The sequence below is a fragment of the Artibeus jamaicensis genome, unplaced genomic scaffold (assembly GCF_021234435.1).
Source record: "Artibeus jamaicensis isolate MK-2021 breed Jamaican fruit bat unplaced genomic scaffold, CSHL_Jam_final contig_484, whole genome shotgun sequence".
Lineage (NCBI taxonomy): Eukaryota > Metazoa > Chordata > Mammalia > Chiroptera > Phyllostomidae > Artibeus > Artibeus jamaicensis.
The window spans coordinates 241,521-260,367 of record NW_026521859.1 but is presented as its reverse complement, the minus strand read 5'-3'; the positions used below and the strand labels follow the sequence as shown (position 1 = coordinate 260,367).

The window sequence follows — 18,847 nt, the reverse complement described above, 5'->3', positions numbered from 1 at the left end:
CTACATCAAACTAAAAAGTTTTTGCACAGCAAAGGAGACCATCAACAAAATAAAAAGACAATCCACTAAATGGGAAAATATATTCGCCAGTACATCTGATACGGGATTAATATTCAACATTTATAAAGAATTTGTAAAACTTAGCACCAAAAAATGCAAACAACCCAATTAAAAAATGGGCAAAGGACCCAAATAGACACTTTTCCAAGGAGGACATACAGATGGCCAATAGACATATGAAAAGATGATGCTCAGCATCACTAATTATCAGAGAAATGCAAATGAAAACCACAGTGAGATACAATCTTACACCTGTCACAATGGCTATCATCAACAAATCAACAAGCAAGTGCTGGGGAGAATGTGAAGAAGGGGGAACCCCAGTGCAATGTCGGTTGCAATGCAGACTGGTATAGCCACTATGGGAAGCAGAATGGAGATACCGCAACAGTTAAAATGGAACATACTCTTAATTTGAATTTCCCTCTGTGCACCCCATCATGCTCTAGACTCTCAAAGCTTAGGCTCCCCATGCCATAGCTACATAGCTGCTTATTTCTTGTGTGAACATTTTATACAACGTGCTATACCAGATTATAGGACATGTGGATTGACTATGTGTTGTAATCTAGGTAATGATGAGAACAAATCTCTGCCTTCCCCAAGCACAACACAGCTCATACACTAGCCAACAGACCAGACTGTAACTGAGGAATACCAGGAGTGAGCGTCGAACCTCTGCTTTGGCAGTAAAGTTTTCAATCCAAAGAATTAATCAAAGCTCCTAGACAGAGCACTTTAATAAGATAAACTGCACCATATAAAGTTAAAGCAGAAAGTCAAGACATTAAAATATAAATGGCTTCACTAACTGTGGTTTCACCTTATGAAAATGATATTTTCTTCTTTGGAATAATTACATTTTTAGGTTATAAGTCTAATCATACTTTGAAAAAAAACATGTTCAGACTAAATATATATACAGTGATAGTTTATAATCAGGGTGTCCAACCTTTTGACGTCTCTGGTCCACACTGAAAGAAGAGGAGCTGTCTTGGGCCACACGTTAAATACATTGCCACACGTAATCACAAAAATATCTCATAATGACTTAAGTAAATGTACGATTTTGTGCTGGGCCACATTCAGAACCACCCTGGGCTGCATGCAGCCCATGGGCCACAGGTTGGGAAGCCCTGGATATGATAGATACAATAAGGTATATATGATAATAAAATTAAAAATATTATATATATTTTTGCTGCCCTCTACTGGAGAATCAGAGAATGATGTCCAGCTCCATCTGAAGCTCTGCCTTCTGTGCTCACATGGCCTATCACGTATACAGGCATGTTTGTGGTGTATGTGTAAACATTCATATGTACAAAGAGAAGGAGAGAGAGAACCTCTTCCTCTTCTAAGGTCACCAATTCTATCAGATTAGGACCTTGCCAAACATGGTCTCATGAAGGTTATGGATTGAGCATACAAATTGGGAGGAGCACGAATCAGTCCATAGGATTATCCTTACATTTCTATTGCACCTTCTCTTTTTTCAGAAGGCATGTACAGGACTCACCTGTTCACTTACCTGTAACTCGTTAGGCATGAATTTCTTCAGGCCAGACTGTACGATATTGCTATTGTATCCCTACCACGGTAACTGGCACTTAGTGCTCTGGGATCAGTGCTGGTTGAATGAATTAATAAATGATAGCAACCACCTATTCTGCTCTTTTACCAGGTAGTCACATCAAATGCCATAATGAGCAGGGGTAATAGGCTTGTTAGGCCTAAGCAGATACCTGCAACTTTGTTGGAGAGAGAACATTGAAGCGTGCCTGATGCTAATTTAGCTACCAAATGTCATGGGTTTCATTTTCTTGCAAGGTCCTAATCAAAGTGATAGAATTACATGTCAATAAAGGTACATACTGATCAACAGCCATTTTGGGGCCAAGAAGCAAATATTGTCTTTCTTTTTTTTTTTAAGATTTCATTTACTTTTAGAGGGAGGGGAAAAGAAGGAGAAAGAAAGGGAGAGAAACATCGATGTGAGAGAGAAACATTAATTGGTTGCCTGTCCTACACACCACAACCCAACCAGGGACCAAACCCACAACCCAGGCATGTGCCCTGACTAGGAATGATGTTTTGCTTTGCAGTACAATGTCCAACCAACTGAGCCACACTGGTCCGGGCCTACTGAGGTGAATAGCACATCAACTGAATTTCTAAGTTCTTATTTCAAATGAACCCATTATTTAATAGGGTACATAATTTAATAATTTTTTATACACCAAATAAATAACCATGTGATGTGAACAATATACTCAATAATCAGTTAAAATTATGTATAAAAAAGACAAAATCAGGTCTATAAAAACTTTATTGTGCTTTGAATAATAAGCATGTAACAAAAATTAGAGCATAATAAGGATTAAATATTTCAAATTATGTTCTTACAAAAGCATTAAGTACAGTACCCAAAGACTATTCATAATATTTTAAAGTCTACTAAAAACACCAAGACATACTACAGAACTGTGGGGTTTCCTTTCAACTACAGCATTTATTCCCATTAGCTTTGCTACAATGAAAGTTAACATATATGAACATACACATATAATAAGTGAAATGGAAAATGAAGGCATACAACAAACATTCCAATTACCTAGCAAGTATGAAGAGGAAAGTTTTTGTAGTATTTCTGAGCTTCTGTTTGCCTTGAATATATTGACCAGGTATAATGGCACTTTAAAAAAAATGTTTTTAATGTTACATAATTTTGAACATTCCCTTATATAATTGGTACTTCCTAGCTTAGTCATTAATCAAACCTGGTTATTTGCAAATGAAACCAGAGACACATTCATCTTATTCACATGTGATATTGAAGACATTGCACAACCAGGAGTCCATTGTCGCCCCCCCACCCTTCCCAGTAAGCACAGACACTGGAGTGAATGACTACAATGACGATAAAGTCAGTAACAGGTCTGACCAGTATCAGCCCTGATCTCATGTCCAATGACCGGACACATGTGTTGTCTAATGAAGAAGTATGAGTTGTGAGATATGAAACATAGAATTCACACAGACATGAACTTGAACTGGAATATTCTGCTGCATGGATGCTGCATGTGAAGTATTTCACAGTGGCTGAAATGGACCAGCTAAGAGGCAATGGTGGTTTTTTATATTCAACTTGGATTAAAACAAATGGGTTTACAAGAAACCCTTGAGATTTAGTTAATGCCACTAATCTAAAGGCTCCAATTTACTGAGGACCCTTCAAGATCAGTATATGTGACCTTTTATATCTTTTTCCTTAAGGAAAAAATAACAATAAAAACACCGAGGTACTTTAGCTTCTTTTCAAGGGATTACCGTTTGTTATCTTCCTGAGATGCAAAAGACCACAAAAGAAAAGCACCATGCCTAGGCTGCTGAATGAAGCATTAGACACTAATAGTTTGGTCCTTTTCTAAATGGATCTCTTCCGACAATGACACTAAAACACAGTGATGGATCACAGATGCCAGGGGGACCTGGTTGCCCTTGGACGCCAGGGTTTCCATGATCTCCGTCTTTGCCAGGGAGACCTGGGTCTCCTGGAGGACCTTCTTTGCTTATTCCAGGAGGGCCCTCTGGACCTAAGATGGGACATCAGTAGCATATGAACAGAGGGTTTGGTTTTTGACAGTGACAGAGCTGATTCTGTAAGATATTTAAACTGAAAAAGTATCTCGAAAATTGCACATATTCACACTAATGTAAAAAGAAGTACTATTTTGCTAATTCCATGTACCTTCCACTTTGAAAAGGACCACACCAAAGCAATTACTAACTTTTGTAAAACTAAGTTAAGCTATATTAATATAGCAATTGTGCCAATTAAGATATCCAGCTAACATTCTAATATTTCCATTTGTGTTTGTCCAAACTTATTTCTTTCTTTTAGCATATTTTCTTCCAATATTATTAAAACATATATATATATATGGCACAAATAATGGCTCTGGTATAAATAATGCCTTTTTAATACAAAATCTTTTATTACAAAACCATAAGCAAGTAATTCTGTACCATAACAACATCACACTAAAGCACACAATATGACATTTTAGATGAAATGTTCAAATTGGTGTTCATCTCATGCAAGACATTGACGTATCCTACCAACCATACTCAAGCACCCATTACTTCTGCCAGACAATATATGTATTTTATATATATATATATATATATATACATAAAGTATATGTGTGTTGTATTTTATATATATATATATATATATATACACACACACATATGCTAAAACTCTACTGAAGTCACTTTGTGCTGTCTTTGCAATAAAAAGGTCTACACACTGTCGTTATCATATATAGTATAATAGGGATCAATATCCATAAGTGTTTTAGTACTAATTTGTGAACCATAGCTTAATTAGTTCAATTAGTATTCTCAAAGAAAGAAGAATTAATTGAGGATACGGGCCTTTTAAAGTCAATGACTGAAAATAACAAAAGCAAAACATTCAAATCTGGGGATGGAGCAAAGTGTTGAGGGCACTTCCTACCACTACCACTTCCTGCTATTAGTACCACTAACAAACATTGATTTGATACTGAACTACAATCATAGTTATTGTTCTAAGTGTTTCACATATACAGTATTAAATTATTTGATCGACCCAAAGTTGCATGAAGTGATAGCATCACCTAAGACAATAATAGCACACATCTATGAAAAACATAAATGGGATCGTCACATACCATCCTGCAAGCACCATATGCATCAGCTTATTCAGTCGTCCAATAATACCATGATGCAGGTGACATGCATCACAATTTTACAAATGAGGAAACTGAGGTATGGCAAATTATATAACACAGCAAGCGGAGGATGACTTAAGATTCTTGGTTTCAAATTATTTGACATAGATTTATGATGATTTTCTTAAAGCAACTTATGCAGCAAAGCTTATGAACATACACCAGATCTTACCTGGTGGGCCAGGAGGACCTTGCTCTCCAGGGTACCCAAACCCTTGGCTCCCCTTTGCCCCATTTACTCCTGGTAAGCCTGCAGTGTCAAAGACGAGAATAAGCTAGTTTTTCCTAGAAAATCACTGCCTCCTACACTGTTTTCCTTCAAAGCTGTTAATACACATATAAAAAAGGAAAAAATACATCTTTTTAAAATAGCCTGTCACCTATTTATCATTAGAAATGGGAAACAATTTTTGAAGCAAACTTTCTAAAATTATCAGTGGCCCAGAAATAATTAGTAGAGATTAAATAATAAGAAATAAAAATGGTTTGGGGATTTTTAGCCTTTTCTGTTAATCATACATGTTCTTTTATTACTTTAATAAAACATCCATATCATTCATGTAAAATTAAAGGAGAAGAACTATCAACCAACATTTCACAAAAATATTCAAAGGCAAAAAGAAGTAAGTTGTAATTTGTTAGGAAATTTGGTTGTAAAACATAATTTTTCCTATAATAGAAAAAACCTGAATAATTTTCATAACAAATTACCAAATTCAAAATATAGGAAATGGCATTAAAATTTCTATTTTTCAACTAAGTCCATTTTCAGCATTTTCTCATTTGAACTTCACCTGCTTCATTAATTTTGACCCATCTGTCTCTACTTGAAAATGTTGATTTAAGAAAATAGTGTTTTCTAACTCAGTTAATAAATTATTTAAAGACTAAGGGATTTACAAAAAAAAAATTGTCATCATGAAAACAAAGATAAATTCTTTTCTATGAAATAAATTTAGGGCATGGGAACCAAAAAACTACCTTTCTTAGTCATTTGCTTACGCACTCAAATTAGGTACCTTTCAATCCTCTGGCACCTGGGTGTCCAGGGGCGCCCATTAGTCCAGGAGCACCATCTCTTCCCGGCAAACCAGGGACTCCACGGGGGCCTTCTGGGCCTACGGGACCGGGCAGCCCAGGAGTTCCAGGGGATCCATGTTGGGACTGGCAACGGTCACAATTTCGAATTCTTCCACTCTGAAGTAAGACTGGTAGCTGGGCTTAAAAAATAAAGGACCCCCCCCGCCCCGATGTTTAAATATGAATGAAAATTAACAATATCTCTAATAATTTTTAGAAAATTTATAGATATATATCTTTTGGACAATAATTCACTTCTAGGAATTTAATTAAGTAAACAGTCACTGCTTTGTGCAATTTCATTGTATTAACTGCTTACAACTGGGGAAAAAAGGTAAAAAGTGCCCTGAAGAAAAATTTGGTGAATTATAAACATCTATGTTTATGAATTAAATGATCACAATTATGTCAGGAAATTTATTAATGATGACATGATAAATTGCTTTATTAAAATATTATAAAAGAGTACATATATTTTATCTTAATTATAAAAATATTAATCTAGAGAAACAAACAAGGATTTATAAATGTTCTTTATTTTTTTCTTTGTCTTACTTATATCTTTTATAATTTCTACCAAAAATTTTGTTCTAGTTTTACAATTCGAAAAACTCTCTGCAGACTTACCTCTTAATACGTCAGTACAAACTTGTCGAATAAACTGTTCTGAAAATTCTCTTCCCTGCATTAGATTATTAAGGGTTATAACATGTATATACCAAGTAGAAAGCAATGTAAACTATGAAAGAAAGTAGAATACATACAGGCTTCCCATCCAATCCTGGGGGTCCCTGAGGACCTGTTTCCCCAGGTTGTCCCTGGGGCCCCATCGGCCCCATCAAGCCATCCATCCCAGATTCTCCCTTTGGTCCAATGGCACCTCTGACACCAGGTTCTCCCTTTTCACCTTTCTGAAAGCAAAAGAAGTCCTCAAGAGTTCTATTTAAATATTTCAGAAGGTAGAACTGCACCTTTAAAATCCTCAACGTTATGGATATAAATATACAATATATATGTATTATGTAGAAAACAGCTGGGCAATACTGTTATCAATCAGGAGTGAAATTTTGTATCTTGTTAAACTGTCAGTCAGTCATCCATTGAACCCTACAAATATCCACTTTCTTCAGTACATTAGGTAGGCAATATGCATAGTGCCAGAGATATAACAAGGAATGTGACACAGTCCTGTTCCCAAGGAGTTTTAATTCTTGTGAGACAGGCATATACAAAAACACACAATATTGTTCATTGAAAAGTATGCAGGAAAAAATTAGCTCTTAATCTAAAAGAACCAACAGTATTGACAAATGCATAACATTTCATATGTAACTTAATGAATTTACATATCCTGCAAGTCACTATTTAGGAACTACTGAAGAGCATAAAAGACATTCTCTGCTTGTGATATCAATCTCTAGATTCATACAGTGGTGAAAGGCAAAAAGAACCGAAGAAAGGGAACATAGTACATAAAGAAACATACCTCTCCTTTTGCACCATGAGGACCTTGAATTCCCTTTGAAAATTAACAGGAAAAAAGCTATAACAAATGTACAAGCTACAGTACTAGTCATATGGCATGCGCCACTTACCGCACAGTCAATTTAATTTTTACTTTAAACAACAGTGATATAATTAGTGGCAGAATTACACATATAAGAGATCTTTTTTGCCTTTTGAAAGGAGACTAATGACTAGGCAATATGCTAACTGGATATATAAAAATACTAATTTACATAACTGTGTCATTCTCAGATATGAATATTTTTATGTGCTGCAGGCCAAATATGTAGATTAGAGTGGGATTTCATCTGAATTCTATTTACATGTAAAATAATAATAGTAATAAATTTTATGCTGACATTTAATAGAAAATATATTACTATTTTCATGGAAATTAAAGTTTAGATAAGATATATTGGTGGTTAAAAGGAGCATTGTATTTTCCCACTCATGGGATTAGAGTTAAATTTGATTGCATATTACTAATAAAAAGATGAGTTAATTAAAAGAAACTACTAAAAGTGATTAATAGGGAATAAAATGCCTAATTTTTTCTTGGTGATTCAAACAATGGGGAACCCATACATGAAACTCACTCATTACAATCACTAGCTAAGGATACATGTGATGGCTATATTAAATTATTTTCTACTTATCTTTTTTACAAATTTATTCCAATGACATAATATAGATAATAAGAACTTTCAGGAAAGGCATTAAAATTTTCATTTTTAAATTCATCACACTCAGGCTCTAAAATCACCCGATATCAGTTTTAAAAAAGGGTATGTTTTTCACAGACATAGGTAGGATTTCATTATTCAATTTTAAAATTTAAAAAAAATTGGTGTTCTCCAACTCAATATAAAATTTAGTATATAACATCCTGCAGAATGAATTTTAAACTTGAAAATTTACTTTGATTTATTTCTTGGTTCCTTAAATATAGATATTCAAATTAGACACAAGGAAAAAATTAAAATCAGTATATGGCACAAAAAAATGTAGCTTCTTAAAGTGTGAGCATAAAAACACTAATTTAGTTTTCATATAAAAATCTTAGAAAAACTCTCTCTGTAAATATTGAGGATTCTGGAGAAATGCACAGCATTCCCTACCTGATGTAATCCTACAAATGGAGGTGGTGTAAGTGGAAAGATAAAATAGTTAAATGCTCAGGACTAGAACCGAATTAGAGCTGAAAGTGACAACAGATGGCTGTCATCTGAGAATCCACTAAAATGATTTCAGAAGAGAAACATTCACTTAAAATCCATTCACAACATGAAGGCCAAAAAAATCACACAGTTCCAGCACTTAGTGGGGTGACAGGTAATTAAGACTTTGTTCACTGAAAGAGTTTGGGTAGACCACCCAGCTGCTGAGAAGCAACAACTGGGGGTCCTCCAGTCAGCTCAGTCCCTGGAGATGGGAAATTCAGCTTTCAATAGATCTACAGCAGAAGCTTTCTGGAAAATTCAAACCCCACATTAGGGGGTAGACTTGCAATTTTCCTTAAGAAGTAAGAACAAAACAAGTTAAGGGGCCCTTGGAGAGAGTGTCATCTGTAAGCCAGTAAGATGGGCTCAAATTCCAAAGGAAATATCCCTTCTTTTGAGAGAATTATTGCAAGTAACAATTTCTGGTGAAAGGCTTGGACTAGGGAGGTTGAATGAAGAAGCAGTGAAGGTCCTCCTCTGGGAAGAACTGTGTACAGATATTGTGTGGTTAACTTAGGGAAACTGAGAGGTCAGTGTGTGTTGCCAGAGAGGGAAACAGGGAGAGTTGGTAATGTTATCAGCTGGATGTGAGTCAAGTGAAAGAACACTAAGCAACATTTTTCAGGGAAACTCAAATCTAGTTCTCCTTTTAGATACCTTGGTGCTTATTGTTAGCTTCTGAATTCTCAATGCTTCTTGACATCTTGCACGCACCTTCCATCCCATGTTACAGACAACCCTGCAGCCCTATGCTTTTAAGCATACTTCCCGTGGACTTGCAGATTTCTCCAAGTAAGGGATGCTGAGACCCTCATCCTTGGAGACATCACTGTAGTTTCATCTACATGTCTCCAGAACTGGTGTAGTTACTGAATCTTTTTCCTACCCACATGCAAAAGAGGCCTGCCCTGGGGGAGGACTCATAGGCACAGCTTGTCCTGTAAACTTGAACCAAGTTGGAACTGAGCTGAACTGGAGGCAGTGCACCAGGATACATACTCTATTTGGTCCAGTTTGGCTCTGACTGAACTTATGTGCCAGATGGTTATCTTACTGAAACACAGCTCAATGAGGAGCTTTTAGTCAGGAAAGAATAAAAATAATCTTACTATATATGTTTCATAGCACAGTGCCTCAAGATAGAATTTTAATAAGTCTCTGGCATAGTGATTTATTTCTGTGAGCAAACTACAAGAAAACAAATATATTCCTCCACTACACATGGCCTTGACTGTTCATGTTGCAAGAAGAATATCAAGATTAAACAGTGGGTATGGAGGTGCTGTCACTAGATGGTTGTCTTTGACCCACAAACACTCCTAAAATGGGTGGCATTGATCACCTTCAGCCATTTATGTGGCCAGAAAAAATGCCTTGAAAAGCAAAATTCACAGACACCAATAGAAATGGGATTAGAAAATAAACAAAAAACAACTAAAGCAAAACATTATACCACCATCACCTAGCATTTTATCCCTGTGTGATTAGAATGTGCAGTAAATTGATCCTCCTATTTTTATTTGCAAGTACCTCTCCCTCAGCATTGTCTACTTATATTATCTCTCATTACATTTTCCATCAAAGAAAAAAAGATACCTGTTGCCCTGGAATTCCGGATCTTCCATTTTCCCCCCTTTGACCCTTTAAAAAATTTTAAATATTATTAGTTTCCACACATATGATGTAATCGCATATATACCACAAACTGTGCATTATAATTTAGAAGAAATGTCCCCAAAGCAGTACTGCAAATAGTAAAATGAAGTAAGATATGGGGTAGTTAGTCCCTCAAAGCAAAAAAAAGTGAGAGATAAATTAACCTAACCTTATAGTTAAAATAGATAGAGGCAAGGAATAAACTTTGGGAGAACATGTAAATAATTTTAGATAGTTGAGAATGTTCTGCTAAGTCCACATTAATGGCATGAAAGTAATTTAAAAATCAAATGGCTGTGGACATTTTATTAATTTAAATGACATAATTATGTTTGGTGTTTGATTATACACATTTGAGGACAATAAATCCTCTTTAAAGGAATTTTTAAAAATTAAAAATATACTACAAAAATATTTCAAGTGAAGATATTTAAAAACAAACAAGAGAGAAAGATTAATAAATATATAAACACATCTATCCACTCAATAAATATTTCTGGATATCTACCATATAAAAGACATTGTACTAGAACCTGAAGCACTACTTCATTCCTATGATGAACAAGATAATTAGCAGTTTCTAGAAAAACATATGCCTTGATAATATAATCAAAGATCAAGTGACTAAAATACTAAATCACTTTTGCAGTGATTTGTTCATTTTCTTACATAAGTGAACTCCCAGTACTTATTGAGAAGCACCTATTTGCTGGACCTTGGAGACACTAAAACAAAGATATTGGGTTGGCCAAAAAGTTCATTTGTTTTTTTTCTGTAAGATAGCTCTAGTAGCATTTAGTTGTCTTTAACTTCCTTTGAAACAATTTGTTAGATTTTATTGTGACAGCTGTCACATCAGCATACATTTTTAAAAATTTATCAAAATTATTAAATTTTTATATATCCATTTTAATATTGAAAATGGAAGAAATATGTAACATTTTCATCATATTATGCTTTATTATTTCAAAAAAGGTAAAAACAACTAAAATGCAAAAAAAATTTTCAGTGTATGGAGAAGGTGCTGTGACTGACTGAACATGTCAAAAGTGGACTATAAAGATTTGTGCAGGAGATTTCTTGCTGGACTATGCTGCACAGTTGGGTAGACCAGTTGAAGTTGATAGTGATCAAATTGAGACATTAATTGAGAACAATCAACATTATACTGTGCAGGAGGTAGCTTATATACTATCCAAATCAATAAAGCTGTTGGTGAAAATAAAAAATGTGTCTTTTATTTTATGGAAAAAAAACGTACAGACTTTTTGGCCAACCCAGTATCATTATTGCCTTCAAATTGCTTGCTAAGTGGTGGGAAAGATGCAAGTAAATCAAGGATGAAAATGTCTTAAAACAGAATAATGAAAATACTATCTGACAAATGTACAAAGCATAATTAAGCATCTGACAGGAAGGGACATAGGGACATCTGACAGAGAGGGTAGAGAAAATGACTCAACCTTGAGTACAGCCCTTTCTCAACAAGTAAGAAGTAGCCCACAGAAGGAAAGACAGGAGTGAGTACCAGAGAGACATACAGGATAAAGGCAAGTATTCCTCTTGGCTAAAGCAAGAGTGGATAATAGTGAACAGAGTGGCAAGAGGTAAGACTGAAGAAGGTTCAGTAGAACCCAGAGGAACTTTATGGATCAGACTTTATCTTAAATTGTATGGGGCACGATTTTTTTGTGTCTGCCCAATTTTTAAGCAGATAGGCAATTTAAGTTATTGCATGCTGGGAAGAGTGTGTGGGGGTGGGAGAAAGGGAGTAGACTGGACCCAGATAGACCAGTTAGGAAAATATCACAGTCATCCAGGAGCACTGATATGTGACTAGATAGTGGGGACAGGAAAGAGAGAACAGCCACGTTCAGGAGACATTTAGAGCTAAAACCAAATGTGAAGAAATTAGAAGAGACTGAGTTTTAAGATGACTTCTAAGATTTTTTTCCTCTGCATGACTGCCTCATGGTACCAATTACTATTAGAAAGAATTATGGTTAAGAGACAGTTCATGGGAAAAGATGACAAGTTCTGATATGAACCCGTTGAGGTGCACGTGATATATCCAAAAGGAATACCAGGAAGGAAATCAGAATACATGGGTCTAGAGTTCACAGAAAGTTACTTAAATTTTATCTCACTTCTAATTTCAAAACCAACTTAGAGGAAGCTTGATAATACTTGAATATCTTCATAAAAACAGCTTTTTATGAAAAACAACTGTTAGACCGTTTACCTTAGTAGATTTTGACTCTATCAATTATATTGATTTAAAATTTCCTTTTATTCCTCCAAAAATTCTAGAGCTCTCAAAATTCTATCTATAAAATTTTACAAAGTATTTTTCTTTTTACATTAAGCTTATTCTACATAAAATTCAGCCACAGTAACTGAGTTTTATAATCTTAGAAACATTGTAAAAGTTCTGTCTAGACATTGGATTTGTAATTCATGGTTAGAAAAGTCTCCCGTTTCTAAAACTTAACAAATTGAAAGGCCAGCAGATATAACTTATTCTAAAGAAGTAAATCATTAAGTCTACTAGGGACATCCTACCCATGGGTCAGTTGTCCAGTTAGGGGGGAAAAACCCATTTAACAGCCACTTAAATTGAGGTGAAAATGTCTTTGTCTTCCATAGTAGTAGTATGGTTGTTCTCCTTGCCTTTGTTGCTAAGACACCCAAAACAAACGGTCCTTCTAAATTACCATAGATTTCCTCAGTCTGGTATAATTTCCTGTTTAATTCTCCTATTTATTAAATATATTTGTATACTTGATGTCAATGATTGCTTATCAAATTATTTGTGCCATAAGCCATTTCAAATTACTTTGGAATGGCTTTACATATATACTATAAGTATATCAATAAATATATAAATTAAAAGTATATAATAAAATCCCTATCTTTATTTTGTTGAATCACTTGGTTTCTAAGTTTTCTATAACAGTGAAATGGTGAAAGATCCTTTTTTAAAAGATTTTTTTAGAGGAAGGGGAAGGGAGGGAGAAATAGAAGGAGAGAAACATCAATGTGAGATAAGAATATCAATGGTTGCCTTCTATATGGACCCCACCCAGGGACCACACTCACAAGCCATGCATGTGCCCTGGGAATCAAACTAATGATCTTCCAGTTTTCAGGACAATGCTCAACCAACTGAATCACACTAGCCATGGCAGGTGAAGAATTTTAACGTTAGAGTCGATATGGTTGAAAAGTTTAGTAGCAAAAATAGAAAGCAGGGATTTAACACAATGAGGCACTGATGGTTAAAGGTGAAGGAACTGGAAAAGCAGTATAAGAATTAAGAAGAATAAAGCACTGATTTTATTGCCAAGTAGGGGGGAAAAAGCCAATAATATACCTGAATGCCTTTTTCACCTTGACTTCCTTTGTCCCCCTGCAAAAATACATGTATCATAATCTAGTATATTCTGTATTGTTTCAAATAAAAGCATTTTCCTTCAGCAAAGAAAATTTTATGATCTTATGCAAATTCCACAAGTACCTTATATATGGAACTGACTCTAATACAATACTTGGGAAGAGAATAAAATAACACTGTCAAAATAATGTTCTAAATGAACATCTTCTTTTGCTCTCACACTCAAAAGAAAAATTTACTGCTTTTAATTTACAAAAAAAAAAGAAAATATTTTATATTGATCACCGTCTGAGGTTAAGCAAAAAAGTAAGAAAGGACTTATTTTGACAAATGTTATTTTAAGAAATAAAACTGAAAATTTCCACATCATAGTAGCCACACATTTATAGGAAACAAAATAAAACATAATGTTGAAATGATATTTTAGATAACTTTTGCTTCAAAAGTGAAGTTTTGGGGGAAAATTACATTTCATAATAATAAGTTTCCTAGAATTTTTCACCTAGAAGAGATATTTGAGACCAACTAATTCAATGTTCTTGTTTGTACATTTAATGAACTTGCAAATTGGGAAAGGTAAGCACTTGCCCAAAGTTGAACTTGGACCCACTTTCCAAATTTATTTTTTTACATCATCATGTTATCTAAACATAGAGTTTTGTGTTTATAGCAAATAAAATACAGATTTTCTTTTATATGCCAAATTTCTGAACAAGGAGATCCTTAAATCTAAATATATATTCATGGTAGATTTACTTACATTCACTAAGGGTCTAACACTTAATTGCTGCTATGAAGATAATTCCTGTGTCAGCGAGCACTGTCTACCGCACATCAGAACAGAAAGGACAAGGATCACGCTGGGCATACTCATTTAGGGGCCAAGTAGACAATACGCGAGAGACGGGAAAATGAAACGGAAGAAAACTCGGACAGCGAGGGATACGAAGATGATGGCTGATCTCATGAAAAGTATAACCAGTCTTACTATCCTGTTTTCACCAAAGGAAAACTTACATATAAGTAGTTGATTAGAAGTGAATTGCGCCTCCTGAACAATGCATACCTTTTTTCCTTGAATTCCAGGTAAACCCAGGTATCCTGGTTCTCCCTGGGGGCCCACTGCTCCTTGTTCTCCCTAGGTAAGGCAGAATTTACATAAAGATCACAGACCTAGTGCTTATAAAGACGTACCACTGTTTTTATTTCTACATACATCTCATATTTTAAATTGATGGCTAAAAATTTGATTGACATTTAGAGTTATTACTACAGGGAATAATAAAGAATGAAAAGTTTACTGGAGTCCTAATAAGATCTCTTACATATTTTCCTCTAGTTGAGAAGTTCCGGTAGCATACTGTATTTTAAAATTTTATAAATATTTGGTACTTTTATTATATTTTATAAGTTCAACTAAGTAAATAATGAAATAGTAAAAATAATAAACATAGGTATCTGTTTTTCATTTACTAACCACTTTTTCTTTCTCCTTGAAACTGCTTTTTCTCAAACTGCTACTTTAAAAAAACACTCTATTGTTACAAACTGGTAAGTAAACAGAAAAAATAAAAATTATTAAAAGTCTCATTACCCAGTATTTTTATTTTGTTATATATTTTCTCTCTACCTATCACAACCATACATATACAACTTAGTTACTATCATGTGCTAATGCATGCATAACTTTCACCTTTTACGTCAACACATATTGATATTATGAAGTTCTTTACATGCCACTATAGTTTTTTAAAAAAACATAATTTTTAATCATAGGATAGTATTCAACTCTATTGATTTAGCATATTTTATTGAATAAAATTCCAATAGTGTTAAATACTGGTTTTTACAATTTTATTTTTATAAACCATATCGGGGTGAACATCTTTTAGTTAAATTGTGTACACAATTATATTTTTTCCTTATACATATGGAATATTATTTTCTTAGAAGTAAATTCTTGAGTTGTTTTAGTACAAAAATTATCCTTAAGTTACCTTAATTGTCTACTTTCTATCATCCATAGGGGCTATTTTTTTAAACTCTTAAATAAGGAGGTTCTCAGAAAGCATTTAGTGATGCTGTATCCACAATCTTCTAGTTAAAAATGTAACAGATGGGACCTAATCCTGAATGGTCATGGTTGTTTTTTGGTTTTGTTCTGTTTTGTGTTTGACCATCAGTCCGAAACTCTATCACACTAACTAAAGACTACTGTTTTGTAGAAACTAAGTTTGGTTCTCTTCGCTCACCATGCCCTCTCCTAAGCTGCTCAATAATTCTCTAGATTTCTAAAACATGCAAATCTCATAGAAATAAACATAAACCATTTGGTATGGAGGAAACTGGCAAAGGCAGCCACTCTGAAAATAAACAAAGGAACAGCACCACGAACGGGAGCCACACACGCTTGTTCCCAGCCGTGGGAGGGAGCGTTATTCTCTAGACCAGAGAGAATGTCCATATTAACACACACCTTTTACCACTTCTAGGAAAATCAAATCAAAGCATATTTCATGTCTCTACTACCCAAACTATGAGAAAATATCCAAAAAATAGATATGAAATTGGCCCACATTGGCCATTTCCTTTCATGTACCTTAGCTTTGTGACAAAGGCACTCCTGATTTCAGATAACATTCCTGAAGGCATACAAGTGTCAATTATAATTCTTTGGAAATATTTCCAAATGCATCAGATCACAATTACCTTGAGCCCAGAAGCCCCAGGCATCCCTTGAAGTCCAGGTTCACCTTTATTGCCCTGTCAATGCATCAAAACCATTTGAATTTTTTAAATTCAGTAATGACTTATGTGATATAGACACAGAAATGCCTTAAACATAATTTTTATATTTTCAACTTTCCAATTGTTTGAAACATAGACTCTATGCATTAAAAACCATTAACAAAAACTCTCTCATGCAAGGAAATGAGTTTGCACATTAATAAAGCTCTCTGAAAGTATATGGTAAGTGCTGTTACTGGATTGTTATACTGGCAGGTCCAAGTATAAGGGGAGAGATTCAACCTTTAGGGACCAGAGCTACTTATTGAGGTCTCCACATTGCACCGACTGAAGCCCTCCCTTGGGTTAAGTCTTTATCTTTGCCCTGTTTCACTTTCTCACTATGGCTCACCTTCAGAATGCAGCTGAAGGAACAAAACAGCTTCAAATGTATAGTGGCTTCTTTAAAGAAGTATGAATCAGAAAAAGTTTAATGTGTGCTCTTTTTCAAGATTCCAGCACAGTCCTTTCTAACAGACTGGGAGAGCAAGACCTAGCTCACAGCAAAGAATGTAGGATAGGAAAAGAGGATTGCAAATAAAAGAGAGGACATGCCTGCTGGCTAACCAGGAGAAACCATCAGGGGTAGTTCTGGTTTGCTCCTGAAATCACAGCACAGTCAACGTCTGGCCAAGGCCCCAAAGAGACACCTAGAAGGGACAGTGAGTGATCTCCCAGAGCCAGCCTGGGTTCACCTCTAAGGGAACCACCCTTGTTTTCAGCTTTTGAAAAGTTTTCTAGGCTGCTCATGTTGACAAACATGTGAACCTAATATGTAGATTTAATTAAAGCATTGAGCACATAACAGCATTGTTGAACCATAGAGCAATGGCTTCTTAACATGTCTAATTCTACAAGTGATTCGGCTGAAAATCACAGAACTGAGGGGGCTTGCCAAAACTTACAAGACTTGATTCTGTTAATATAACCTAATATAGTTAAGCAATGTTTTTAAAAACTGGGACATAGTGGTATGGTAAAGTAGACTTTTTCAATACCTCTTTTAAAAAGAGGTCTTCTAATCCAAATTAGAAGTGTTCCAAAGGTCTACCATAGAGTTTCAGCCTCATCCCTGACCTTGTGATACAGCTTTTTGCCCCACTGTCAGAGAGATAAGCTGATACAGAGGTCAACACACTGGGCCCATGGGTTAAACCTAGCCCCCAACACATGTTTTTGTAAATGGCATTTAAGGGGCACACAGCGACATCCCACACAGTTGATATTTGTCCACGGCTGTGTTTGCATTGAAACAGCAGAGCTGAGTGGTTGCAGCAGAGACTACATGGCCCTCAAAGACTGGCCCTTCACAAAGTTTCCAACCCTTGCGCTAACTAGTACACTCCATGCAAAGAAGTTAAAATGTTTCTTTGAAAAGATTATATTAATAGTTATCATTTTAACATTCTGAATCTATTTTTAACAAAATAACTGCATAAGTTCAAGATGAGAGATACCAAACTTTGTAGCAATTCGTGTAAAAATAACAAACCACGATACTGGAAATAGTCACTTGGCTCCTTAGCCAAATCAACGGAATCTTCAAGTGCCACAAACACATTGTTCTGAAGTCTTTTTATTGGAAAATCCAGCAGATTTAATTGACCTCCAGCTCAGTGAGAGCCAACAATATGGAGTGGCTAATTTTAAAAAGCTGATGAAATGTTAGGCTGTATTCTCAGAATTCAGAGCATCCGGAATACCATGGGAGAATCCATGTACCTCAGATATTTAAGGGGTATAGAATTCTACATCTTTTAAAAAAATTGACCTTGAAAACTTATGAAGAACCTCTATGTGGCAAGCCCAGTCCCTCCAAGGTTTTATACCAGCTCTGCATAGCTCCTGTAGCTAGGACCCACAAGGCTCCAGGATCCACAAGGTTCCACCAATGGGGAAAGGGGCAGCTACTTTTCCCTCCTTACTAGGCTCCCATGACATTTTATCCTGTCTCTTCTTTAATGTTCAGAAACTAAGACTGGATTAGGCCAGCTAATCATTTAGTATGCCAGGTCTATTCTCCTGGCATAATGTCTAATTAAAGGTTGAATGCTTCCAAAACTGCAACTCTATCACTTCCTTTTGGGGATTTAATATACTCATTAAATGGCTGAGAATAGCTTCCTCGGTTTAGCCAGAACATTTTTAGTTTCATCCTCTAAAAAAATAACAGCAAAAAAAAAAAAGTTGGCAGCACATGGTTTTATACACCTAGAAAATGGTCACACTGATCTGTACCATCTGATGATACTTGTACCATCTGATCTGACATCCTAAATATATTTGTCAAGACTGCCTTACTGTTTTAAATTCTGCAAGTTAAGATAATATTCTATCTTACCCACAGTCCTTACGGAAGAAATGCC

General features: G+C 35.2%; 1 protein-coding gene across 2 annotated transcripts in view; it reads right to left on the bottom strand.

Annotated features, from left to right (window-relative positions):
* Positions 1–2,387: 2,387 nt before the first annotated feature.
* Positions 2,388–18,847, bottom strand: part of COL21A1 (collagen type XXI alpha 1 chain) — a 172,840-nt gene continuing 156,380 nt past the window's right edge. For both annotated transcript variants that reach the window (XM_053668361.1, XM_053668360.1), the window contains 10 exons: positions 16,404–16,457; positions 14,761–14,832; positions 13,674–13,709; positions 10,241–10,285; positions 7,405–7,437; positions 6,683–6,829; positions 6,546–6,600; positions 5,858–6,058; positions 5,011–5,088; positions 2,388–3,656 (listed from right to left, as the gene is read on the bottom strand). In XM_053668361.1, the coding sequence (XP_053524336.1) occupies positions 3,469–3,656; positions 5,011–5,088; positions 5,858–6,058; positions 6,546–6,600; positions 6,683–6,829; positions 7,405–7,437; positions 10,241–10,285; positions 13,674–13,709; positions 14,761–14,832; positions 16,404–16,457 (909 nt within the window). In that variant the 3' untranslated portion in view covers positions 2,388–3,468. The remainder of the gene's footprint in view (positions 3,657–5,010; positions 5,089–5,857; positions 6,059–6,545; positions 6,601–6,682; positions 6,830–7,404; positions 7,438–10,240; positions 10,286–13,673; positions 13,710–14,760; positions 14,833–16,403; positions 16,458–18,847) is intronic.